At 38.6% G+C, this 22320-nt stretch overlaps 1 protein-coding gene across 3 annotated transcripts in view; it reads right to left on the bottom strand.

The window, feature by feature from the left end:
- Positions 1 to 22320, bottom strand: part of tum (tumbleweed) — a 273272-nt gene that overhangs the window by 163933 nt on the left and 87019 nt on the right. For all 3 annotated transcript variants that reach the window (XM_067146475.2, XM_067146474.2, XM_067146473.2), the window contains exon 7: positions 4677 to 4854. In XM_067146475.2, the coding sequence (XP_067002576.2) occupies positions 4677 to 4854 (178 nt within the window). The remainder of the gene's footprint in view (positions 1 to 4676; positions 4855 to 22320) is intronic.

Here is a 22320-nt window from a genome sequence, read left to right as displayed (position 1 = left end):
CATTTATTTTGCGTAATGTTTCCATTTTGTTGTCGATATTTCCATTGCATTGTTTGTCATCATTATATCAAGAATGGCCTCTCGGAAGGCAAGCTGGTGGAATTACGAAAATGATCAAATGGAAAAAGCTGCAAAGGACGTTTCGCAGGGTATCCCTCTGTTAACTGCAGCCAAAAATCATGGAGTACCTCGTACAAGCTTACGTAGATATGTGCAGGGAGGGGAAAACAAATTCAAAAGCATGGGGCGCTCACCTGTGCTAACCAAAGAAGAGGAAAAGACTCTTAGTATTATGGATAACATCTTTTGCTAAGGCTGGCTTCCCAGTTAGCAGGGATGATCTTCTAGATAGTGTCCAGAAACTGTTGAAAGACTTGAACAGAAAGAACGATTTTGTGAATGGTAGACCTGGACGTTCGTGGTATGAAAATTTCTTGAAAAGAAATCCAATTATTTCTACTAGGGTAGCACAAAACTTAACAATCACGAGGGCATCAGTAACAGTGGAGAGTTTAGAGAAATAGTACTCAGAGGTTTATGATTATTTGAAAGAAAATGGCTTGGAAAGAATTTTAATGGAACCAAAACGTGTATTTAATGCTGATGAGACTGCTTTTTTCTTAAATCCGAAAGGAAATAAGGTTCTTGCTCTTAAAGGATCGAAAAGTGTTTACCAACAAATTAATTCAAATGAAAAGGAGTGTATAACTGTACTAATTATGGGAAATGCTGATGGCCAGTTAGGTCCACCTCTAGTAGTGTTCAAGTATGCACGAATCCCCCAGGAATTAGTCAACAGCGTCCCGGGAAACTGGAGTTTAGGTAAATCTGAAAATGGCAGGATGACAGGAGCTCTTTTCTTTGAATACCTGACAAATGTGTTCCTACCTTGGCTGAAAGAAAATAACATTCCGCAGCCAGTAGTTCTGTTCGTGGACGGGCATACATCACACCTGACACTGTACACGAGTCGCTTCTGCCATGACAATGGAATTATTCTCATTTCTCTATTCCCCAATGCTACACATCTGTTACAACCCATGGATGTAGCTGTATTCCGTTCTCTTAAAGAGAATTGGAAACAAAAAGTCCACAAATGGCGCCGTGAAAATGTGGAAAATCCCATTCTGAAAAAGAAAGATTTTTGTCCACTACTGAAACAAGTCCTTGATGAGAAGATATCGCCCATCATAATCCAAAAAGGATTTAAGAAATGCGGATTAGTGCCCTGGGATCCATCAGCTCCATTTAAGACCATCCGGAAAAGTCCCTCGTTGGCTGTTACAGTTCAGCACAATCAAAGGCAGTTCAATGCAGCCTTTAAAATTTTGGAGGAATACAATGGGTGTGAAAAAGTGAATAATTTTAAACAATATGCACCTTGGACAGGCCCTGATGAGGTCAGAAATCTAATGAATGAGGAAGCATTGACTCTTCCTGAAAATGAAATTACAATAGAAGAAAATGGGGCTGAAGGAATGGCTTCTGTACATTCAACTGAAGATGATGATTATCAACACCAACCAGCAGAGATTTCTAGCCTCAGTACGGATGATGATTGTCAGGCAGCTATTTCATTGGAGGTGACAAACGACAGTATCAATAAAAGTTGTGACAAAGAGGCCACATCTCAAAGAGGAACGGATAACACTGACATTCCAAGTCAGTTTAAAAGATCAATGTACTGGCCAGAAGATAGTAAAAAAAGAAATGTGACGAAAAAGAAGAGACTGTGTGCTCCTCCAGTGGTAACATCAGACAAGTGGCACGAGCACAATGAAAGCAAACAAGAGAAAAAAATGGAGTTAGAAAAGCAGAAAGAAAGAAAACTAGAGAGGCAGAAGAAGAAAGAAGAGAAAGAGGAGATGATGAAAAGAAAAGCAGAAAAAAGAGCACAGAAGAAGCTATGTACGTCCAAGAAGAATGTTAAGAGGAAGAAAAAGAGGAAATCGGAGACCACTTCCTCTGAAGAAGAAGATTCTTGGAGGCCTTCGGGCAGCAGCGCTGACGATGTTAGTTTTGGAGAGGAAGATAATCTTGTATTAGAAGAAACGGAATCTACCGATGCTAATGTAACACTGGAAAACGTAGAGATGCAGGAAGAACTTGAACCTAAGGTTTTGCTTAATGAAATTCTTGGTGATGGCAACAAGACTAATGACAAAATAATGTCTACAAGAAGCGAGATATACGTATCTCGTTTTGAGCCTTCAACCTCAAACCATTTGAAGTACCTAAATGACAGACTCTTAGTTGAAGAACCTCAGGAAAATGAAAAAGAATTTGCAGTGGATGAACATAGGGAAGAGGAGCAACTGGAGGAAGAAGGGCAGGTAGAAGAGACAAAGCCACAGTCTGAGCGGTCTTCAATCAAGAAAGGATGTAACTGAAGGCGAAGACTTGTCGAAACCACCTGTTAGAGATAAAAGCATTGTTGAAGTGCAGAAAGTCTGTGGCAGTGTATGTGGCATTCAAGAATGCATTAACGAGTCATTTGAGGGAGGAGAAAATGCAGTGACCAAGAATATTAGAGAGGGAGACTTTGTTTTAATGTCTTTTAGTGGGAAGAGGAAGGAGTGCAAATCTGTATACCAAATCAAAGAACTGTATAGTGAAGTTGAAGCTGATGTTTTTGTTCTCAACCACTGCAACCGCAAGAGAAATGTTTTCGTATTAAGTGACAGAGAGAAGAAGAAAGTCGGTGTGTCCCAGATAATCTTGAAATTACCAAAGCCGTTGATTTTTGGTTCCTTGGGAAAACGTTATCAGTTTCCACACGCAATAGACATTGGATAGTACGGTAATTGTACGAATGACAGGGCTTCAAATGTTCAGATCAGTGGTTTGAAAGTTTCTATTACAGTAAAAATGTATGAGGTGTGAAAGGTGAGAATGCATAAAAAATATATGTTCGCCGTCTCTTCGTTAAAAAGGATTATTCGGTAAGATTAACTTCAACAAGTTTTCTGTTGTTGGTTTTTATTTTACAGGAGCTGTAGACTACGACATTCCAAAGTTGTACAAAACCTATTAGTTACTATCATGAAAGATTTCAATAAATTTCACTGTAATATGAAGTGTCCATTATTGGTGCATCCATGTGTCCACTATTGGTTTTCTCCTTTTCTTTCGTGTCCACTATATCAACGTTTTTAACCTTGAGTAAAAATATATTTAAAATATGGAAATCTATTACTGTTTTACTGTTATGGGTATGCAGCATTTAGAGGAAGAGTTGATGAATAAGGAAATACATACCCTGAATCTTTAATGGCATAAAGAAGCACCTTATTTCACAAAAGAATAGATTTGCCTTAATGTGTCTACTATTGGCCCCGTTACCTTACTGTCAAGACACTTTTCATAAACACCACCCCCCCAACAAAAAGCTAAGAATATCTAAAAATTACATACAGTGAAACCTCGTAAATGCATTCCTCATTAACATGATATCTTGCTTAGCACGTCATAAATTCGAAGTCCCGATTCTCATCATATTAAATCCATATAAAATTACCTCACGAATTTTCGCTATTAAGGTTTAGTATGATATTTTTCCTAGCCCTAAAAATGTTATTTGTCATCCCTTGTGAAAGAAAAGTGATTTCCAACTCGGGCATGAGTCCCCGACACAGTTGCGTGATTATGGGAAAAGGCCTCGAATTCCTGAACTTCACAGGACAAGTTGCTCCTTCGGGGAACTAGCAGTTATCCTCAAGAATGTTCAGTTTTCGTTATCAGCAGCGAGATTGGTGAATAACACAGTGAGCCTGTTTGTGCTCGTATTTCGCATTTCATTCGGAAGATAGAAATTTATTTTGTGTCGAGTTGTAGCGTGATAGTCTATATCTGTATTAGGAACATACTCTTGTGTAGTTTACTAACATGGTGCATATTTGTCTTGTGATAGTCTACTTATGGATACGGATAAAAGTCGTGAAATTCTTTAATAATGAAGGTAAAATTAAAATCTGTCAGAAAATAGGCTGGCAGCGGCATCTTTAAGTGTGAAGAGGTCGAATGTTGGAACTCGCACCATTGGTCAGAGTATTGTCGGATTCAAAATGGCAGCCAAAGTCATTCCTCAGTCACACATGGTCGAGTGTAACCTCCAATTCACTGTCTAAGAGTATAACCAGAAAATAATGCTTAATAACCCACTGATCCAAAATAAAAGATTTCTACAAATACTTGATTTTAAAAAGAATATGATCCACAATAATAATTTGATACTTTTATGGGACCCCATGCAAATGTTTTCATATTTGTTGTCTAGCGTTTTTCATACCCTTCAGTACACTGTTATTTTGTAAGCCTCAGCAGCGAAGGTTTTCATATTTGTTCTCTCATGTTTTCTCACCCTTTAATAGTTTCCTCTCACCTTTAGAAATGATATAGTTTACACTGCACCTGTGAATAAACAACGTAAAATGCCCTCATATCTGAAAAAAATTGTATCTGGAGTTTCCATATCCCTGTTGGATAGTTTTGATTTGTATAATCAGTAGTACATTTTCCTCGCTTACCACATTCTTATCCTTGTCCCCTGCAGAAACATCATAAGCAACGTTCTAACTGTAGGCAAATGGCCTATATGCTAAACTTCAAATATATCATCTATTAAATATCAGCAATAAAACAATATATAAATACACCTCTATTACTATCATACGTACTTCTTTCCACAGGGTTCACATGTTTCAGGACGAATTATAGTTTTCTGCGCAAAAACATGACCTCGGTTGTTGATATTATCCTTTCCCAAGGTAAAACCAGACACAAATGGACTACGGGCTGCCTGAAGATTACCAATTCCAGGAACTCCAATCATTGATTCTTCAGACTCCCCTGATTCTGAAAATGTAAAAATTAAGAACGCTCAATATTAGTACATTTTTCCACACAAAAATTCTTAAGTGCATCAGTTTCAGAAGAGGTCCCACCTGAACCATCATGAAAAACATGTTCTTGGTCAAGTCTTTTGAATTTCTTTACATAGTTCCCAACATCATTTATTGACAGCACAACATATCCCTTATTTAGATGCACAGGAAATTAGGGGGAAAAAGCTGTAAGTCGAATAAGCTCATGTTAATGTTCTCTTGAATCAACGTGATTGATTTTGTCTTGTGATAGCTTACTGTGCAACAGTCCATACTGAAAAATATCAACTTCAAATTGTGGATATTGGCTGGGAAAGAAATATTGTTTGACATTGGAAAAATAATTTGTTTTTCATGAAATGCATATGATCCGAGTATGTTAAAGGAGGGCAAAGGATTGATGCATAATAACTGTAGTAATGGTTTGCTTGCCAGGGCTACGTGCTATGGATGGAATAGATCATACAGCCAGCTACTCAAACCCAGCAGTAAACAACATGAGACTCTGAAGGGGAAAACTGCTTCGGGTGAAAGAGCTCCTTTATTTAGGTGCTGGACTGTCAGTGGGGCCGGCCCCATGGTGTAGGGGTAGCGTGCCTGCCCTTTACCCGGAGGCCCCGGGTTCGATTCCCGACCAGGTCAGGGAATTTTACCTGGACCTGAGGGCTGGTTCAAGGTCCACTCAGCCTACGTGATTAGAATTGAGGAGCTATCTGACGGTTAGATAGCGGCCCCGGTCTAGAAAGCCAAGAATAACGGCCGAGAGGATTCGTCGTGCTGACCACACGACACCTCGTAATCTACAGGCCTTCGGGCTGACCAACGGTCGCTTGGTAGGCCAAGGCCCTTCAAGGGCTGTAGTGCCATGGGGTTTGGTTTGCTATGCACTCTCAATGGAGGGAATTCCATTGAAAACCAACAAACAGAGCCTGTTCTCCAGCTTAGGAGTGGCCTCCTTTAAAACCAGCAATTAGGTATAAAATGACATTGGGAACAGCAAATCTGCAGTATTAATAGCCCACAGAAACTATCGAAGTGGATCAAAATTCCAGAGAGGTGCAAAAAGTGGGGAGATCAGTGATCCACTGCCCAACCCAGGAGCTCCCTGGATAAGGGTGACGGAAGAAGCAGTTCACAAGAAATATGTTATATAATGATTACGAGAGTTTGAAGAATTAACAAAATGTTTGATACCCAGCAGCATTCACTATTTTATTGTTAACATGCCTCATACATGCCCGTATAACACGTAGAAAAATCAAGTGTCCGATTCGAATCATCATCATTAGTTCTACTTACTGTCATGTGTCGTGACCACTTTCCCTTGCACTTTTAACACCGCATCCCAGGTAAGACAACGCCACCTACAGCACTCTTCAGCTCTTCGTAGTACAAGGTGGAGAGGAAGGCTAATGATAATTGCTTGATCAAATCACCTACATCCTGTTTTTCGCAGAAGTCTTGTATCTTCCATTTTGCCTAATAAAAAAGTCTTTTTGTTTGTAACTCTTCCCTTCCCTAATCAAAAGGTACCCAAGGAATCAGAAGCAGCTTTCACTCAACTAGGAAGACAGTCACTTTGAGATGTTTAGTTCTATGATGGACACATTGGTTCTTTAAGCAAAATAATCACAAACTAATTTATTTATTTATTTATTTATTTTCACCACTTATTCAATGCTTTCCACGTATTACGTGGTTGAAATTTACATAATTACATTTACAGGCAGGAGATGCCGGAACAGTCAGGTCTACCTAGCACAACCTTGACGAACAATATCATTCTGCAAGCCACATTTTGGTGACGAAGGAAATAATTCCTTACAATGTCATAGATTATTCACATCATCATTAGGTACAACGATATATGACGGTGAAATGTGTAACTGCGTCTAGTTGTACGCGACAACTTGAAGACTATGTCCGAAACGCAACATAAGTCGTGGATGTTGGTTATTTTGAAGAGATGTCATATAGCACAGCCCGCTGTGTTGCTTGTTCAAAAGAAGTAAAATATGTCAGCAAAAATACTTCTGGGATGATCCGGCACTTAAAAACGCATAATATCAATGAAGAGGAACCGTCACAGAAGACCTCTGGCCTGGTCTGCATTCACAAGAAGCTACCCTGTCGACAACGACTGCAAGGTATCCAGGTAGATGTACATCCTATCTACAGTTATTAACTAATTATACGGGTTATTCAGCCAAGAAGTCGACCTGAAATAACTTAAATAAAATGCTAAGATACTTAAAATGGTTAAAACTACATAAATTAATAGAATTACAAGTGTATTTAAATAATTAATAACTACATAATATTTAAAATTCTCAACACAAGACGGAGGGATCATATTTGACTCTTTTATGAATTCAACACTGCTGTTGGCATAATTAAGATTTTGTTCAGACTGTATCACTTTTCATCACATAGGCTTTATTTGCTGTCGTTAAAATTTGGATGCCCCAGCCCTAACAGCTTGGGCCCTATAATTCAATAACCCTAGAAGGACAGAAGGGTAATTTTTGACCCATATTATTTATAACAATAACTCGCATCGCATTTTCATAACTCTGCTTCTAATTTGTTTCCTATCTGTGATGCAGACTGTTAGCTCCTTCCCCCACTCCACTCCATCTGCTACCTTTACCTATTTACTCCCTCACCACTTCAACGTGATTCAAGGTTAGAACGAACCCGACATCCCGCCGTTCCCAGTAAGGCGCTTGTGAAACCTGTATTATAAACAGTTTGTTATAGTTTGTTTATTGAGCTGTTATTTGTGGTTGTTTTACAAATGATTCCTCAAATGTAGAGCACAGAAGTTGTTTGAGACCGGACGATATCATAGTTTCTCTCCAAGAACTAAGTGAAGATGACTCTGGGGACGAGTCAGGTCCAGCACCACATAGAAAACAAAATGTTGTTGATGGGTTCATCACATGCACAGAGAGACTCTTCATGGATGAATTTATCCTCAAAAACATACAGAAATGTATGGAAACACAGGCTGAAAAGCAGACACAATGTAAGAAGTGGTCTGTGACCATGGATGAACTTTATGCATTTCTAGCTATATGGTATGTTCATGGAGGCATACTGTGTGAGAACCCTGAATGTGGAATCACTCTGGTCCAAAAGGTGGGAACTTTGTGTAAGAATGGTATGTCCTGAGATCATTTTATATAAATTTTGGAGATTTAATATCAGATCCTCAAGGTCAGAGAAACTTAAAACCGACAAGTTTGCCCTGATATCAGAAGTATGGGAAAGGTTTATTTCAAATTGTCAGATTTGCTATAAACCTGGAGCTTGGATTACAATTGATGAGCAATTGTTCTCCAGCAATACTCTGTCACTTTTTGCAATTTATGGCATCTAAGCCCGACAAATATGGGCAGGAATTCTGGACGGCCATGGATAAGGAATCGAATATCTTTAACGTACTTCCTTACCTAGGAAAAGATGAACAGCACCCTGAAACTGTGCGTCTGGGTGATTATGTTGTTGAGAAGTTAATGGCCCCTATCATAAACAAGTGTAGGTATGTCTCTTGCGACAGTTTTTTTTCATAACTGCAGCTAGCTGAAAAGCTGAAATCCCACGGAACCAGTCTTCTTGGCACAATAAAGTGGGTAAGATGGGAGGTTCCGCAGAGGTGAAAACTTCCCGAGCACAACTTCTAGAAAGGAACAAAACTTTTGTATATTTATCAAGGCAAGGTCTCTAAGAATGTGCATGTACTCAATTCACTTCATCCAGATGTGCAGATGGGACAGAAAGAAGAAATCAGACACAGTAACATGTTACAGCGAAACTAAGTATGGAGTCGACATGGACCAAATGACCAGAAAGTACAGTATACCGTCAAGCTAACCGCACGTAGGTGGCCGTTACACACATTCAGTAGTGTTCTCCAATTAGCAGGAATAAACGATTGGGTGTTGTACAAATAGGTTACAAATATGAAGATCTCATGAAGAAACTTTCTCCTACAACTTGCTGAGGAATTTAGAATGCCCGTAAACACTGAGGTTGACGATACACTCATTCACAGAAATACTGCACTTCATTACATGTTCTTCAGACCACTGAAGGATGTGCTTAAAATGGATATATAAGTTCATGAAAATAGAAACCAATCACACGAGAGACACAAAAGACAATGTCTGATTGTGAATTTAGTTGATTTTACATCCATTTATATCTGAATTTTCGATATGACTACATGGTTTAGAACATAATCTTTAATATCATATTCAATCAGGAAGATCATTGATATTTATTTTCATTGTAGAAAATATATCCTTACATATGTATTCTCAAATAATAGAATAAGACATATCACTCGAGGGTCATATTTGACCCCTCTGCATTTCTAGGTGGTGCAACTCATTTCGTTTTTCTAGTGTTAAACCTAAATAATCCTCAGGCATGCACACGTTCATACTTCAACCATTCAGACAGCTGTCCTCAGCAGGTAGTATTGGCAAGCGACCTTAAATATTGATAAAGAGCTAGTTTCTCTGACCTGAGAAAGGGAATTCCATAATCTGGTGCCGGTCACCACACATGATCTATTAATTTTATTTGTGCAGTGCACTGGAATAGAAAGAAAGGATCTCGAATCTGTATTTAAGTTGTGAAATAATGATAAAAAGGTTAGTTTAGAAGAAACACACAGTGGTTGATTTTCAGCTACCACTCTAGACACCATCGTTAAAATGTGTAGCTGCAGACGTTTTTCAGGCTTCAGCCATGAGAGAGTGATAGTATGGGGTGATATGAACATTATACCCAATATTATAAATAAATCACAGGCAAGAATTCAGTGCTTCTGGAAGTTTAAGTGTTTCTTCTCTTGTCATTTCAACTAAAACGTCACAATAATAAAAAATAAGGAGCCAGTGTTTGTATTAGTTTGGCCTTTAGCTCAAATGAAAATTCATCCCTCTGCTGTTTAAGAAGGTGAAGAGCTCCAAAAATCTTTTTACATGTTTCTTTTGTATGATCAGACCAATCAAGTGTTTCATTAACAATTACGCCAAGATTTTTAACCATTTAACCATAGCGTATCGAAGAGGAAGTGCGACATCTTCTCCGTTCGCCCATAAGAGAGCTCAAGAGGTTGGTGGGACACCCGCTTGGTGGCAGCACAGGCGATTGCGATGTCAACAGAGACCCTTGACCATTAGGCCGCGTTTTGCCTTCAGATCTAGTAATTTTTATTGCTAATTATTGTCGCTGTCAGAGATGTTTCGACAGTTTGCATTATTAGTGTATTCACGATTTAGTTTTTACGGTGAATGGTGAAAGAGTAGAGATACCAAGACAGCGCTGGAAATTAAAACCAGAAGCATATCCTCACATATTTCCTAATCTACCCAAGTATATTTCTAAGGCAGTTAAGAAACTCAACTCCCCCCACGAATAGGCAATCCACACGAAGAGATTTATCTAATAAAAGTCCTGAACAGATCGTAAATATCAGTGATAGTGATCAACCTGTATGCTCAGTAGTTGAAGATAGCTCTAATGTCGCAGATGCTAGGAAAACAATTGCGCTATTAAAGAGGAGATTGAAGAATCAGAAACGTAATTTCATTAGAACGCAAAATCAACTCAATGTCGCTAAAGCTAAGATACATTTGCTTGAAAAAGACATTTCTGATATAAAATCAAAGAGAAATTTCACTGAGTCAAAACAATTCGGTTCTCTCAGCAAAAAACAGAAAATTATAGTCGATACAATGTTAAAGAAATGTCAGATTGGAAACTTAAAAGGGTCAACCATTTCAATACAAATAAATGTTATAAGTTTATTTACAACATATATTTACACTTGGAACTAGTTTCGATGCTATTTGGCGTCATCTTCAGCCAAAATGTGGGAAATAGGCATAGGCGTAAGCATGTAGATATTTACGTTATACAAGATGTTACATCAGTGTGATTAAATGAGAGACATGAAATAGTGAATTACATTGCCAGTTTACAAAATGGTCATGAAGGGTGAGTCAAAATTGTATAAACATGAGTTAGGGTTCAAAAACATAATCACTTAAAAAACATATAAACCACAACAAAACCACACGGAAATTCGAGATGAAATTGGTATTGGAGATTCAAATTATCTCAGACACACTTCCATTAAATGTTGCCTGCCGCGAGTGTAGTACAAAACGTAGGTTAGATTTCAACAAACACAATCGTCTCAAAAATGCACATAACATTTTAAAAATATTTTAGGTTGAGATGAAATTTGGCAGTTAGGGATTGAAATCACTTATTCACTAAGCGTCAATTCAAAACCAGCTGTGAAGGGTGAGACAAAATTGCACAGCGTGAGTTTAGACTCGATAAAAGCAAAATCTGAAATACATGCAACACCTTTGAAACTGTAGGTTCTCGATGAATTTGGCACATAAAGGTCTGAGTTCACTCATTCATTGAATGTCACTGGTGGGAGTGTAGTTCAAATACGAGTTAGGATTTAAGAGAATCAAGCCACTTAAAAATGCACATGACATCTGAACCCATGGTGCGAGATGAACTTTGTAGTAAAGGTTCAAATTTGTAGATATTCAGTATGCCACTTCAAAACAGTCCATGAAGGGTGAAACAAAAGCTATAACTCACACGAGTTAGGACTCATTAAATACCAATTTTCAATTACATATTACATTTTCAATTTTTCGTAAGTATAAGGTGAAATTGGCAGTTAGAGAATTAAAATTTGTAGACACCTCTTCGTCAGATGCCATATAGGTCAAGCGCAGCTTAAGTATGAGATAGGGCTCAACAAATGCATATAAATTATCTGAATCCAAGTGTGAGATGAACATGGTAGTAAAAGAATCACATTTGTTGAGGGTGTAGTAAACATATTCATCTCAACAAGAATACAAAATTCAAATTATGTAAGACGTTCCTCTGAGAGCTTACAAGTTGACTGTGCTAATGTTTGTGGTCTATTGTTGCAACAGCGTCGAAACTAGTCCCAAGTGTAAATATATGTTGTAAATAAACTTATAACATTTATTTGTATTGAAAAGGTGGACCCTTTTAAGTTTCCTATCTTACGTTCTCAGTTCAATACGGACAAAAAATGAAATTCTTAGATTTAAAAGAAATGTCAAGCGAAAAGTAAAAAAGGAATGAGATATAGTGATGAATTTCTTCTTGATGCACTTCTTTTAAAAATAAAGTCTCCCAAGGGTTATCGGCACTGTTTAAATCATGACTTGCTGCATTTGCCTTCTGAATCCCACTTGAGAAATTTGTTGAAGGGCCTAAAATGTTCGTATGGCATAAATGAGCATGCTACCGCTGCCATAGCAGATTTTTTTAATGGAAAGGAGGAACATGAACGCTTAGGGATGTTGATATTTGACGAGGTGAAGTTATGAGAAGAAATTCGCTTTAACTCGGAATCGTTGCAAGTGAATGGTTTTGTTGATTAGGGGAAATTTACTGAAGATAAAAGCAAGGGTCAGTTGGCAAACCATGCTCTAGTTTTTATGTTTGTTCCTTTTCTATATAACTGGATACAACCCATAGTGATATATGTCAGCCGGAACGCCACCCCTGGTGATGTAATTGCAAACATTCTCATTCAAGTCATCATACAATAGGGATGTAGGCAGAGAAAGTTCGCGCCAGATAGCGCTCGTGTACTACTGGGTAAGCGCAAGGCGATCGTCTTATGTTTCTCCCAGTCAGCTGCGAGTAATGTATAGAATGTGACCGAGTTTTCTGAGCTAAAGCCGATTGTATCTTCTTTAATTTTACTCCAAGCCTATATTAATTAATATATAACGGAATATTTTCAGCGTTTAAGCGTTAAACAGCTGCAAAATGACTACGGACCAGAGACGCTAAAACTAGCGGGAGGAAGGAAGAATTAGTACAGTACAGCGGAAATTAGAAAATTATAACACGCTTTATTATCCAAATAATGAATAGGAGTCAGCATGTCTTTTCCTAAAGATTACAATTACTTCAGTACTGTACATTGATAAATATATAAATACACCTCCACAAGACTTAAATCATAAATAGAGATTTAAATACGCACTTTCTCCCCTTGCTTATAGACTTCGATTTTTGTATGTTTTTTAAGGTTGAAGGCTTTCATGAAACTGCAAATACAGCCTTGTCCACCACCAAATGCATGTTAATTTCTTGAGTTTGCCAGTGCCGGTTCCTTTGAATATTTGACCATCAGCCATAAGGTGAAGATCATTATCACTATTTGCATTTGATGGATTATTTCGTATTTAGAAATACAAATCATTGTGTTATGCTAGATACAGACTTTTCAGTGAAAAGTTTGTTTTGTTTATAAAAGGTTAATTTCAATCGGGTGAAATTCTAAAATGCAGTGCTGTGAAATCCGAGTACAGAAAACATGAGACCTATAATGTGAAGCTTATTTTAGGAGTACCTGGTGACATTATAGGAGGGGAATGTGAATGTTTTGCTGGAGCATGACCCAGGGCATGTTGTAAGCATATTGCAGCTGTAAGCTATGCATTAGAGCATTTCCCCAAGACTAATATTCATTGTTCAGAAACATGCAGCCAAAAATTATAAACTTTTCAGCATCTCCCTACCAAACGTTTGAGGCCAGTTAGCCCTATGAAAGTGGAATGTTTGCCCTTGGAACAAGTTTTGCTATTATAATCTAAGTTGAACCAGTTATAATACTAGTCGAGGGGTATTTCTGTATAAAAACAAGGGGGCTGTTTTCAAGGACATTTTCTCTATCAGGCCACATTTTCAACTGGCAGTACATGAAATGAGTCCAAACATTAAATATTCTCCCAACAGTAGTTTTATGGATTCAGAAGTTAAGGCCTAGTTCCTTGTCAGATTTGTCGGTCCTTAGCTTCATAACTGTCAAGAAGAAACACAGTCTGGATTCAAGAGGGAATATCTGTAAATTGTATCTGTTTTCTCCCAGAAAAGCAAACACCAAATTACAATTTTAGAGGTCTACAAACCCTGTATAAAGCAATATGGCATCAGAATTACGCATTGTTTTCTCTACAACCAAATTACCTGTAGTATTTGTTTGAGTGCTGATGTCTTTGAAAATGGGAGTCACAAATGTTACATTCACTTCTTTGGGTATAATTAATTATTTTTTCCCGTACTTCAAAGAATGTGTTTTCTGCAGATTCCGATATTGTAGGCTTATCGTGGTAATCCGGCAATTTTCTGGTGTATGGCCACTTCCTTATTTTTGTTGTGTTCAGGGTCCACGGAAAAAGCGATGGAACAGCGCCTGGTTTTAATCTTGCTCTCTCACCTTTAAATACAAACGCATAAATTCGGTGGTTGTTATCGAAATGCCTACTCAGTTTACAGGTAGAACATAGCAATTATTTCCCTTCGTAAGTCGCACTTACCCAACAAAGTTTTTGTGAAGTCACCGGGTTGAAAATAATGGGAACACACTTTAATATTTTCGGTCAGATTCTTCTCACCGAAATGTTTCCTTCTAATAGCCATTTCTCTATTTTGTGGAAACTGGTGAAACGAAAATGGGCTTCCCTGATTTTTACAAAGAGGAACACTGCAATGGCTCGGCATAGTCACGAAAATAACAATTTAAACAACTTAAATTCGTGGTTATTTAGCGGCATGAGTACAAAGGAGACAAATGAAGAGCGCATTGCGCTTACCCAGTACAACAGCAGTGCGCTCTATCGGTTCTAGTTCTATACATCCCTATTAGAGCAAGTAGGTGTCCGAATCATTGGTTTCACATCGGATGGTAGCCAGTCGAATAAAAAGTTGTGGAAATGCTTAGGAATATCTGGTAACAAATAATCTGAAGTGTTATATTTCCAATCCAACTGACTCCAACAGAAAATTATGGTCATTTTCAGATGCGCCACATATATTTAAATGTGTAAGAAATCATTTTCATGACAAAGGACAGGTTAATTATAATGGCAATATTGTTGATTATTCAGATTTTGAAGTAGTAGTCCCGATAATGCCTCTGTTATCCTCTCGCTCAGACATAACTGTGGACGGCACTGCCATCTGTGCGGCGGTCCACGGTAACTCGTAAAGACGTCGCACTTCCTCTTCGATATGCTATGATTTAACTGTAGCAAATAATAGAGAGTTTTCGCACTGTACTCATTTGTTAAGCACTTAACATTATATCACATCAGTCACATTTCTGACGTATGTTCCCTAACTTGTAGCATAACATAAACACCTTTCACGCACCTTCTGACCATCCGCTAATCGGAAGAAATCTTAACTCTCCATTAGTTGAAGGTCACTTCACGAACGGCAGTCGAACAGCTGTATTAATATGGAGGAAATAACACAGTTTACATTACTTGGTGATTTTGGAGATGATATTCCTATTTTGATGCTACAATCTCTATCGGAGAGAACAGGAAAGCAACGGACAAGATCAATGGAATTTCCACGTTTTAATATAGACAACTTTTCTCTCGAGGATAGCTTAATTTTAGATTTGATACAGATGGCTTGGTTAAACAGTCCAATATTGTAAATAATTCAGTACTTGCGTTCGTAGGCAATGCTGTAGTTCTCTTAAGAAGTCTTATTTACTTAAATGATGTCTTTACTTGTATGTGTGGTGTAAAGCTTCTAATGTTAACAAAATCCGATTGTATAGACAGAGGTAAGTATGTGCAGCTGTGAGTGGAATCTTATTCTTTAAGTATTGGAAGCAGATGTGGTCTTGGTCATACGTAAGTATTTCTTGATGCAGAGGTGTAGTGGTGGCTCCTTCCTCATCTATATCCGATATATATTATTATTGTTGTCGTGGCTGGGTTGCGTTTGATCTGAGAGCTTGGCGTGTACAAACGCTCTATCCAGATTCTCAGAGATGGCTACAAATTAGTGTGGAGTGGACACGAGGAAGAGGCCAGAAATGGTGTAGCTTTCCTGATAATAAAAGACATGGACACCATTACCGAAGTATCCTATAAGAATGATTAAATTATCTATGCAGCTGGAGTCCACAAATTACACGGTAGTGCAGGTATATGCACCACAGGTTGGATGTAGTACTCAAGAGGAGGAACAATTCTGTCAAGATCTAGAAGATATAATTGATGAAGAAAATATCATAATCATTGGGGACTTAAATGCACAAGTTGGGACAGACTTGGTTATGAGAAAATCATTGGACCACTATTCTTCGCTTCCTTCCCCTTGTCATCACTGATGTTTTACTATTCTCTGTGCTTAATTTCATCCCAAATTTTTCTATCTCTTGATTCCATTCATCTACTTCATCCGTTTCATTCTCACCCCATATCAATATCATCTGCAAACGTGGCTTTTGTTGCCTGTCTTCCCAATCTCTGTTTAATGTTCTTATGAATTGCATCCATGACTATGATGAATAGTATGGGGGATAGTATACTTCCCTGACGGAGACCAGTTTCAACTTTAAACCATTTTGTACTAGTCTTCACACTACTAACTCAATTTTTGTACATAGCTTTTATCATTTGCACCTCCATTCTGTCAACTTGTTTTTCTTTAACGTGTACCATACCAATTGCCTGGGCACACTGTCATAAGCCTACTCAATGTCATTTAATGTCATCACTATGTCTTTTCCAAACTTCCTTCTTTTCTCCATCATATGTCTTAATGTAAAGATCAGGTCAAACGTTGATCTGTCTTTCCTAAAACCATATTGTTCTTCCATTTCTCCTTCTAGCTTCCTCCTCAGTCTTCCTTCCAATGAAAATACACAGCCTGTTTCCAGTCATTCGACCGAGTCAGGAATGGAATGAATGAACCCCCCTCTAGCAGCAAGGATAGGAATTGTGCCGGCTGCCAAAGCCTGTCGCGCTCGTGGGGCAATGATTAATGAATGACAGATGAAATGAAATGATATTGGAGAGTGTTGCTGGAATGAAATATGACAGGTAAAACCAGAGTACCAGGAGAAAAACCTGTCCCTTCTCTGTCCAGCACAAATAAATGGAGTGACCGGGGTTTGAACCACGGAACTCAAAAGTGAGAGGCCGGCGCGCTGCTGCCTGAGCCACGGATGCTCTAGTCTTCCTTCCGATACTCTCTCAAGTATCTTAGCTACATGGGCAATAAGCGTGATCCCTCTGTAGTTATTACATTCCTTTTCATCACCTTTTTTAAATATCGGGATAATTAAAACCTTTCCCCACTCTTCTGGGATTTCTTTCTTTCTTCCTACATATCATTCTAAATAATCTATACAGTCACTGTAGCATTATTGGTCCTGCTACTTTCATCATTTCCATAGTTACCTCATCCACTCCTGCTTCTATACCGCTCTTCATCTTTTGTATGGCTTCCTCTATTTTTAACATCAATATCTCCTTTTATTGTGCTTCTTTCCCCATGGTTTTTTCTTGCTCCTTCTCATCTACCAGTTCACTGTATTTAATATTTAGCAATTCCGAAAAGTATTCTTCCCATCTGTTTAGTATGTCATCTCTTTGCATCAATATCTGCCATGTTTCAGTTCTTTACAAATTTGGTATCCTCCCTATTTCATAAACTATTCTTCACCAAACCATACAAAACAATTTTACTTCCCTTAGTATCCTCCTGTAAAGTCAGCTCTTCCGTTTCTCTTCTTGTACCATTTTCTTCTTACATACCTTTTTGGTTTCTTTATTTTTCTGCCAATTCTCTGTACTATTGCTGGCTATCCACTTCCTTCAAGCCATTTGTTTCACTTTAACTGCTTCCTTTACCCTGCTGTTCCACCAAGGAGTCTCCTTTATCTTTTCTTCTCCCTGATTGTCTTCCACAGGTGTTTACTGCACACTCTTTACAAATCCATTTCTGAAACATGTTCATTCCTCTCCCACACTGTTCAAGTCATCCTTGGGAATTTCTTTCTTCAGATCTACATGAAACTTTTCCCTTATTTCTTTCTCTTTTAACTTCCATCCTTTTATTTTTCTTTCCCTCTTTTTCTATAGCGTTGATCAGCAATCTCAAACCTCTCCAGCTCTCAGCCATGTAGCCTCGCAAGTTACCCCACACACTCAAGATTTCCAATCACAAGCCAGCCCTACTCAAGTAGACTTCATGCAGCAAACTAATTTCCCCCCAGACCTTCCACCCAGAACCAGAAGGAAAACCAAGGAAACCCAAACAATAATCCTGAAAACTACTAATTGTAGTGCTCAAGCTACTCTTCCTACCCAGGACATCTCACTACAGGCCTACCCCATTAACTAGGACATACAGTCTCAAACCATACCATTCCCACCCCCCCACTCCCCCCCCCCCCCCATCCCCATGTACATAAATCAACCCAAGCCATAAAACAGACCGTAACAACTCCTCCTCGTCAGGCAGCTAACAAGAAAACTACTCCCAGCAGGAAACCTACGACATCAAAATCAACGACCACCAGTTCATCAAAAGCAATAATAATAATAATAATAATAATAATAATAATAATAATAATAATAATAATAATAATAATAATAATAATAATAATAATAATAATAATAATAATGCCGGGCTGAGTGGCTCAGACGGTTAAGGCGCTGGCCTTCTGACCCCAACTTGGCAGGTTCGATCCTGGCTCAGTCCGGTGGTATTTGAAGGTGCTCAAATACGTCAGCCTCGTGTTGGTAGATTTACTGGCACGTAAAAGAACTCCTGCCGGACTAAATTCCGGCACCTCGGCGTCTCCGAAAACCGTAAAAAAGTAGTTAGTGGGACGTAAAACAAATAACATTAATAATAATAATAATAATAATAATAATAATAATAATAATAATAATAATAATAATGTTATTTGCTTTACGTCCCACTAACTACTTTCAGGGTCTTCGGAGATGCCGAGGTGCCGGAATTTAGTCCCGCAGGAGTTCTTTTACGTGCCAGTAAATCTACCGATACGAGGCTGACGTATTTGAGCAGCTTCAAATACCACCGGACTGAGCCAGGATCGAACCTGCCAAGTTGGGGTCGGAAGGCCAGCGCCTCAACCATCTGAGCCACTCAGCCCAGCTTCATCAAAAGCAACGAGCAGTAGCTCACCACACACTCCACCCACACCTAAACCCCAACCACCGCCTCCAGATCCATCTCTCACCGTACTGTGCTATAATTGCCTTCAACTGGACCACCATGCTGCTAGATGCAGGAATAAGACCCGATGCAATAGGTGTGGTGGTTCACACCGCCACACTGAATGTACGGTACCTTGGGACAAGGCTCGGTGCGCGAACTGTCAAGGCAGTCACGCGGCCTCGTTTCCTGGTTGCCCATACTTCAAGAACGCAATTATCGCCAAGCACAAAGCCAAACTTCAATGTAAACCAACTTCTAATCCTACCACCTACACCGCCAACCAATCACCACTACTCTCCGCCCCCATACCACCCCCACCAAGCCAAGTAAACAATGCCCTCGTATTACAACTCCCCAATCTCCTAACCAGCCAAGCATACCAAATTCACAGCCCCCTCACTGGACTGAGTAGATGAGGACCCTGAAAACTCCCAACCAAGATCTCCCCAAAACCAAGACCTACCAAGAAATTCATTCAGGTCCTCACTTCCTAAACTCAACACCTCTAAAAGCACTTCAATCTTAAAGATGAGGCACTGGTCTCGGAACTAGGCTCAGTGCCACGCTAACGCAGATAAATAATGCCGTTATCTTCAAAAATCAGCATCTGCACGCTTTCGTTAAACAGTAAACACATTAGTTTACTAAAATGTTAGCCTCTGCTAAGAGATCAAATAGAGTCCCATTACCCAAAAAAAGGTAAATTTCTAGCGTGGTCAGTACTTGAATGGGTGACCATTCCAATACTACCACATATCTGAAACATTAAATTTGTGTCAGCCATACACTTAGTAAATAATCGAACGAGTCCCATTTAACTTCACTTAATTACTCTCTTCAACTAATAACTTAAATTCACTAAATCACAGTTAAGCAACATTGGGCGTGGTCACCCACTGGATGAGTGACCAATGTCAGCATTTTTTCTTCTTTGCGTTTAGGCCATCTGTGGACCACGGTGCTAGTGTTCTACAGTAGCTGTGCTTTTGTCGTCGTCTGCCCCTTTTAGCATACTGGATTGTGTTCTTAGTGGCCTCTTGAGCCTTCCTGTTGGGCCAGTATTCCTTCATTTTCTCACTAAATTCTTTCCTGCGCTCCTCTGACCAATTCCCGGCTCCTTTATGTCAGCATTTTATTATTTATTAACTATTAACTTCACTAATAACTATAAATCAACCACTAAAACAATCTTTCAATTACACATTTTCCACTACATAATGATTTTCACATAACAGCTGGGTGAGGAGCATTAAATTGCACCGGTACCAGCAAATCTAGCCAAACTCCTCCTCTCGGCAGGGGGAGGGGGCTTTAAATTCTAAATGGGTCAATGGGTTTGCGAACAGAAATGCAGAAGGCGAACAACTGCTTGATTTGTGCAGAAGAAATGGATTGATCATCAAAAATACCTTCGAAAAACAAGACAGCCACAAGATAACAGGATATATCTGGGATTGTTGAATTGATCAGTAGTCATCTGTTTTATCTGTTTCAAAGTGTTACCTCGGTGGTATTTGATATCAGTTGTCAACTGTTTAAAGATGGCAGCTTTGTTGATATACTACAGGTGAAGTGTTTTTGTTTGGTGATACGGTGATTAAAGTTGTGTGTATTAATTTACGAATATGTAAATAAAATATTTTTACCAACTGACAGCATTTTGTGTGCTTCTGTGTGGATACATTATAAGAGTGCAATTGACACGGATGGGAATACACTGATCAATATACAGAAACAAAAATCATAAATTTATGCTGAGTGGTTCGCATTTTAGAGTTTGTTAAAGAAAATAGCAGTAAAAAATTATCAGGATTACGCACAGTTTCCTCAAAATTCATACCGGAGATGCAGAAATATGGTTGTTTTCCCTTTTGCTTAAAGAAGCAGTTATATTAGAAAACATGTTCTAATATCTCATGGAAGTTCTTTACATTACGGGGGCCTTTATGACAGGTGGAAAATCGCAGTTAATTAGTGTTAACATATGAAAGGTAATAATCGTGGAACAATGAAAAATTTCTTTGTAATACTTGTCTGGAGTTGAAATGAAAAACAACGCGAAATTATTTCAGTTATTTCATTTACGTTTGTTTCCAGCTTTGTTGCTGGACAAATTTCGAGACGGCAATAATCAGTGCATAATCCTGGACATTGGTACTGCCATTTTATTTAACAAACGAAAAAATGCGATCCACTCAGAGTAAAAAAATCATTTTTATTTCTATATATTCACAAAATTGCCCCCATCCTTGTCATTGAACTCGAAGTCCAAAAAATTAAACATTTCTCCGAGCACTCGTATTTGATCTTAGTTTTACAAGTCTGTCTGTATGAGGCAACGCAGCTTCTGGCCAGTATTGGGCAGGCTGACAAGCCTCAAACGTCAAAGAGGTTTGAGCTCCGCTGGTAGATAACATTACTTTAATCGACTGGTGGTAACCAGGCCGCTTATTTCAATAACGTGAGATCAATGGCTCCAATTGGCTCTTCAGTGACGTCAATACAGGGTCAACCGGTTAGCGAACGGCTTGGGTGAAAAAACTCTCTAAGTTTACCATTCAGTAGGATACGCGGGATTGCAACATTGTTTGAGCAACTCTGTAATTTTCGTGATCCAATTACGATTGCCTGAGATTTTGTGGAGTTTAGTATAAGAGAATTTCGTTGTGCGTATATACAGAGTCGGAGGTCAATGTTAGTATCTTTTATTGTATTGCGAGATTCATTATTGGATGCGCTAGCGAGTGGTCGGCTGTTCCAAGAGCTCAGTATTATCTTAGTGATAAAGTAGTTAAAATTTTGCAAATTTTGTATGTGTGTGTGATACATTTAGTTCTACAAATATTGCTGTTTAGTGTTTGTAATAATTAAGATTAGTGGTATTTATTTACAATTTTTACAATGAGTAGTTCTGTAGGTGTTTGTTAGATTACAGCTGTAATTTAGGACTGCGTGAAAGAAGAAATACCTTTACTTAAATATTACTATTAAAATATCAGTAGGTTTGTTGATAAAATACAGTAAAAGTCCACAATAGCGAGTACGGTATATAACAAGAACTCCGTTATAGCGATAATTTCTTTATGTCCCTTCAAAATCCCTATATTAAACTGTGTGTCGTCCTTCGGTTGCAGTGAGACACCTTATCACTGACGCATCCGTTATTACGAGCAGTTAAGCGCGCAAGATTTTTAATGTTGCCGATATTTAAGCGCCCCAGCAATTATATTGCATGCGATCGATTACCTTCGGTATCGTTCCCTCCCTATGTTCACTAGAGAATTCTCTCGTCGACATTCGAAGGCGATGTCGGAGTTGATTAGCAATACCCGTCGACTACTGT

The sequence above is a fragment of the Anabrus simplex genome, chromosome 4 (assembly GCF_040414725.1).
Source record: "Anabrus simplex isolate iqAnaSimp1 chromosome 4, ASM4041472v1, whole genome shotgun sequence".
NCBI lineage: Eukaryota > Metazoa > Arthropoda > Insecta > Orthoptera > Tettigoniidae > Anabrus > Anabrus simplex.
The sequence above is the reverse complement of the archived record's forward strand: the minus strand, read 5'-3'. Positions and strand labels throughout refer to the sequence as shown.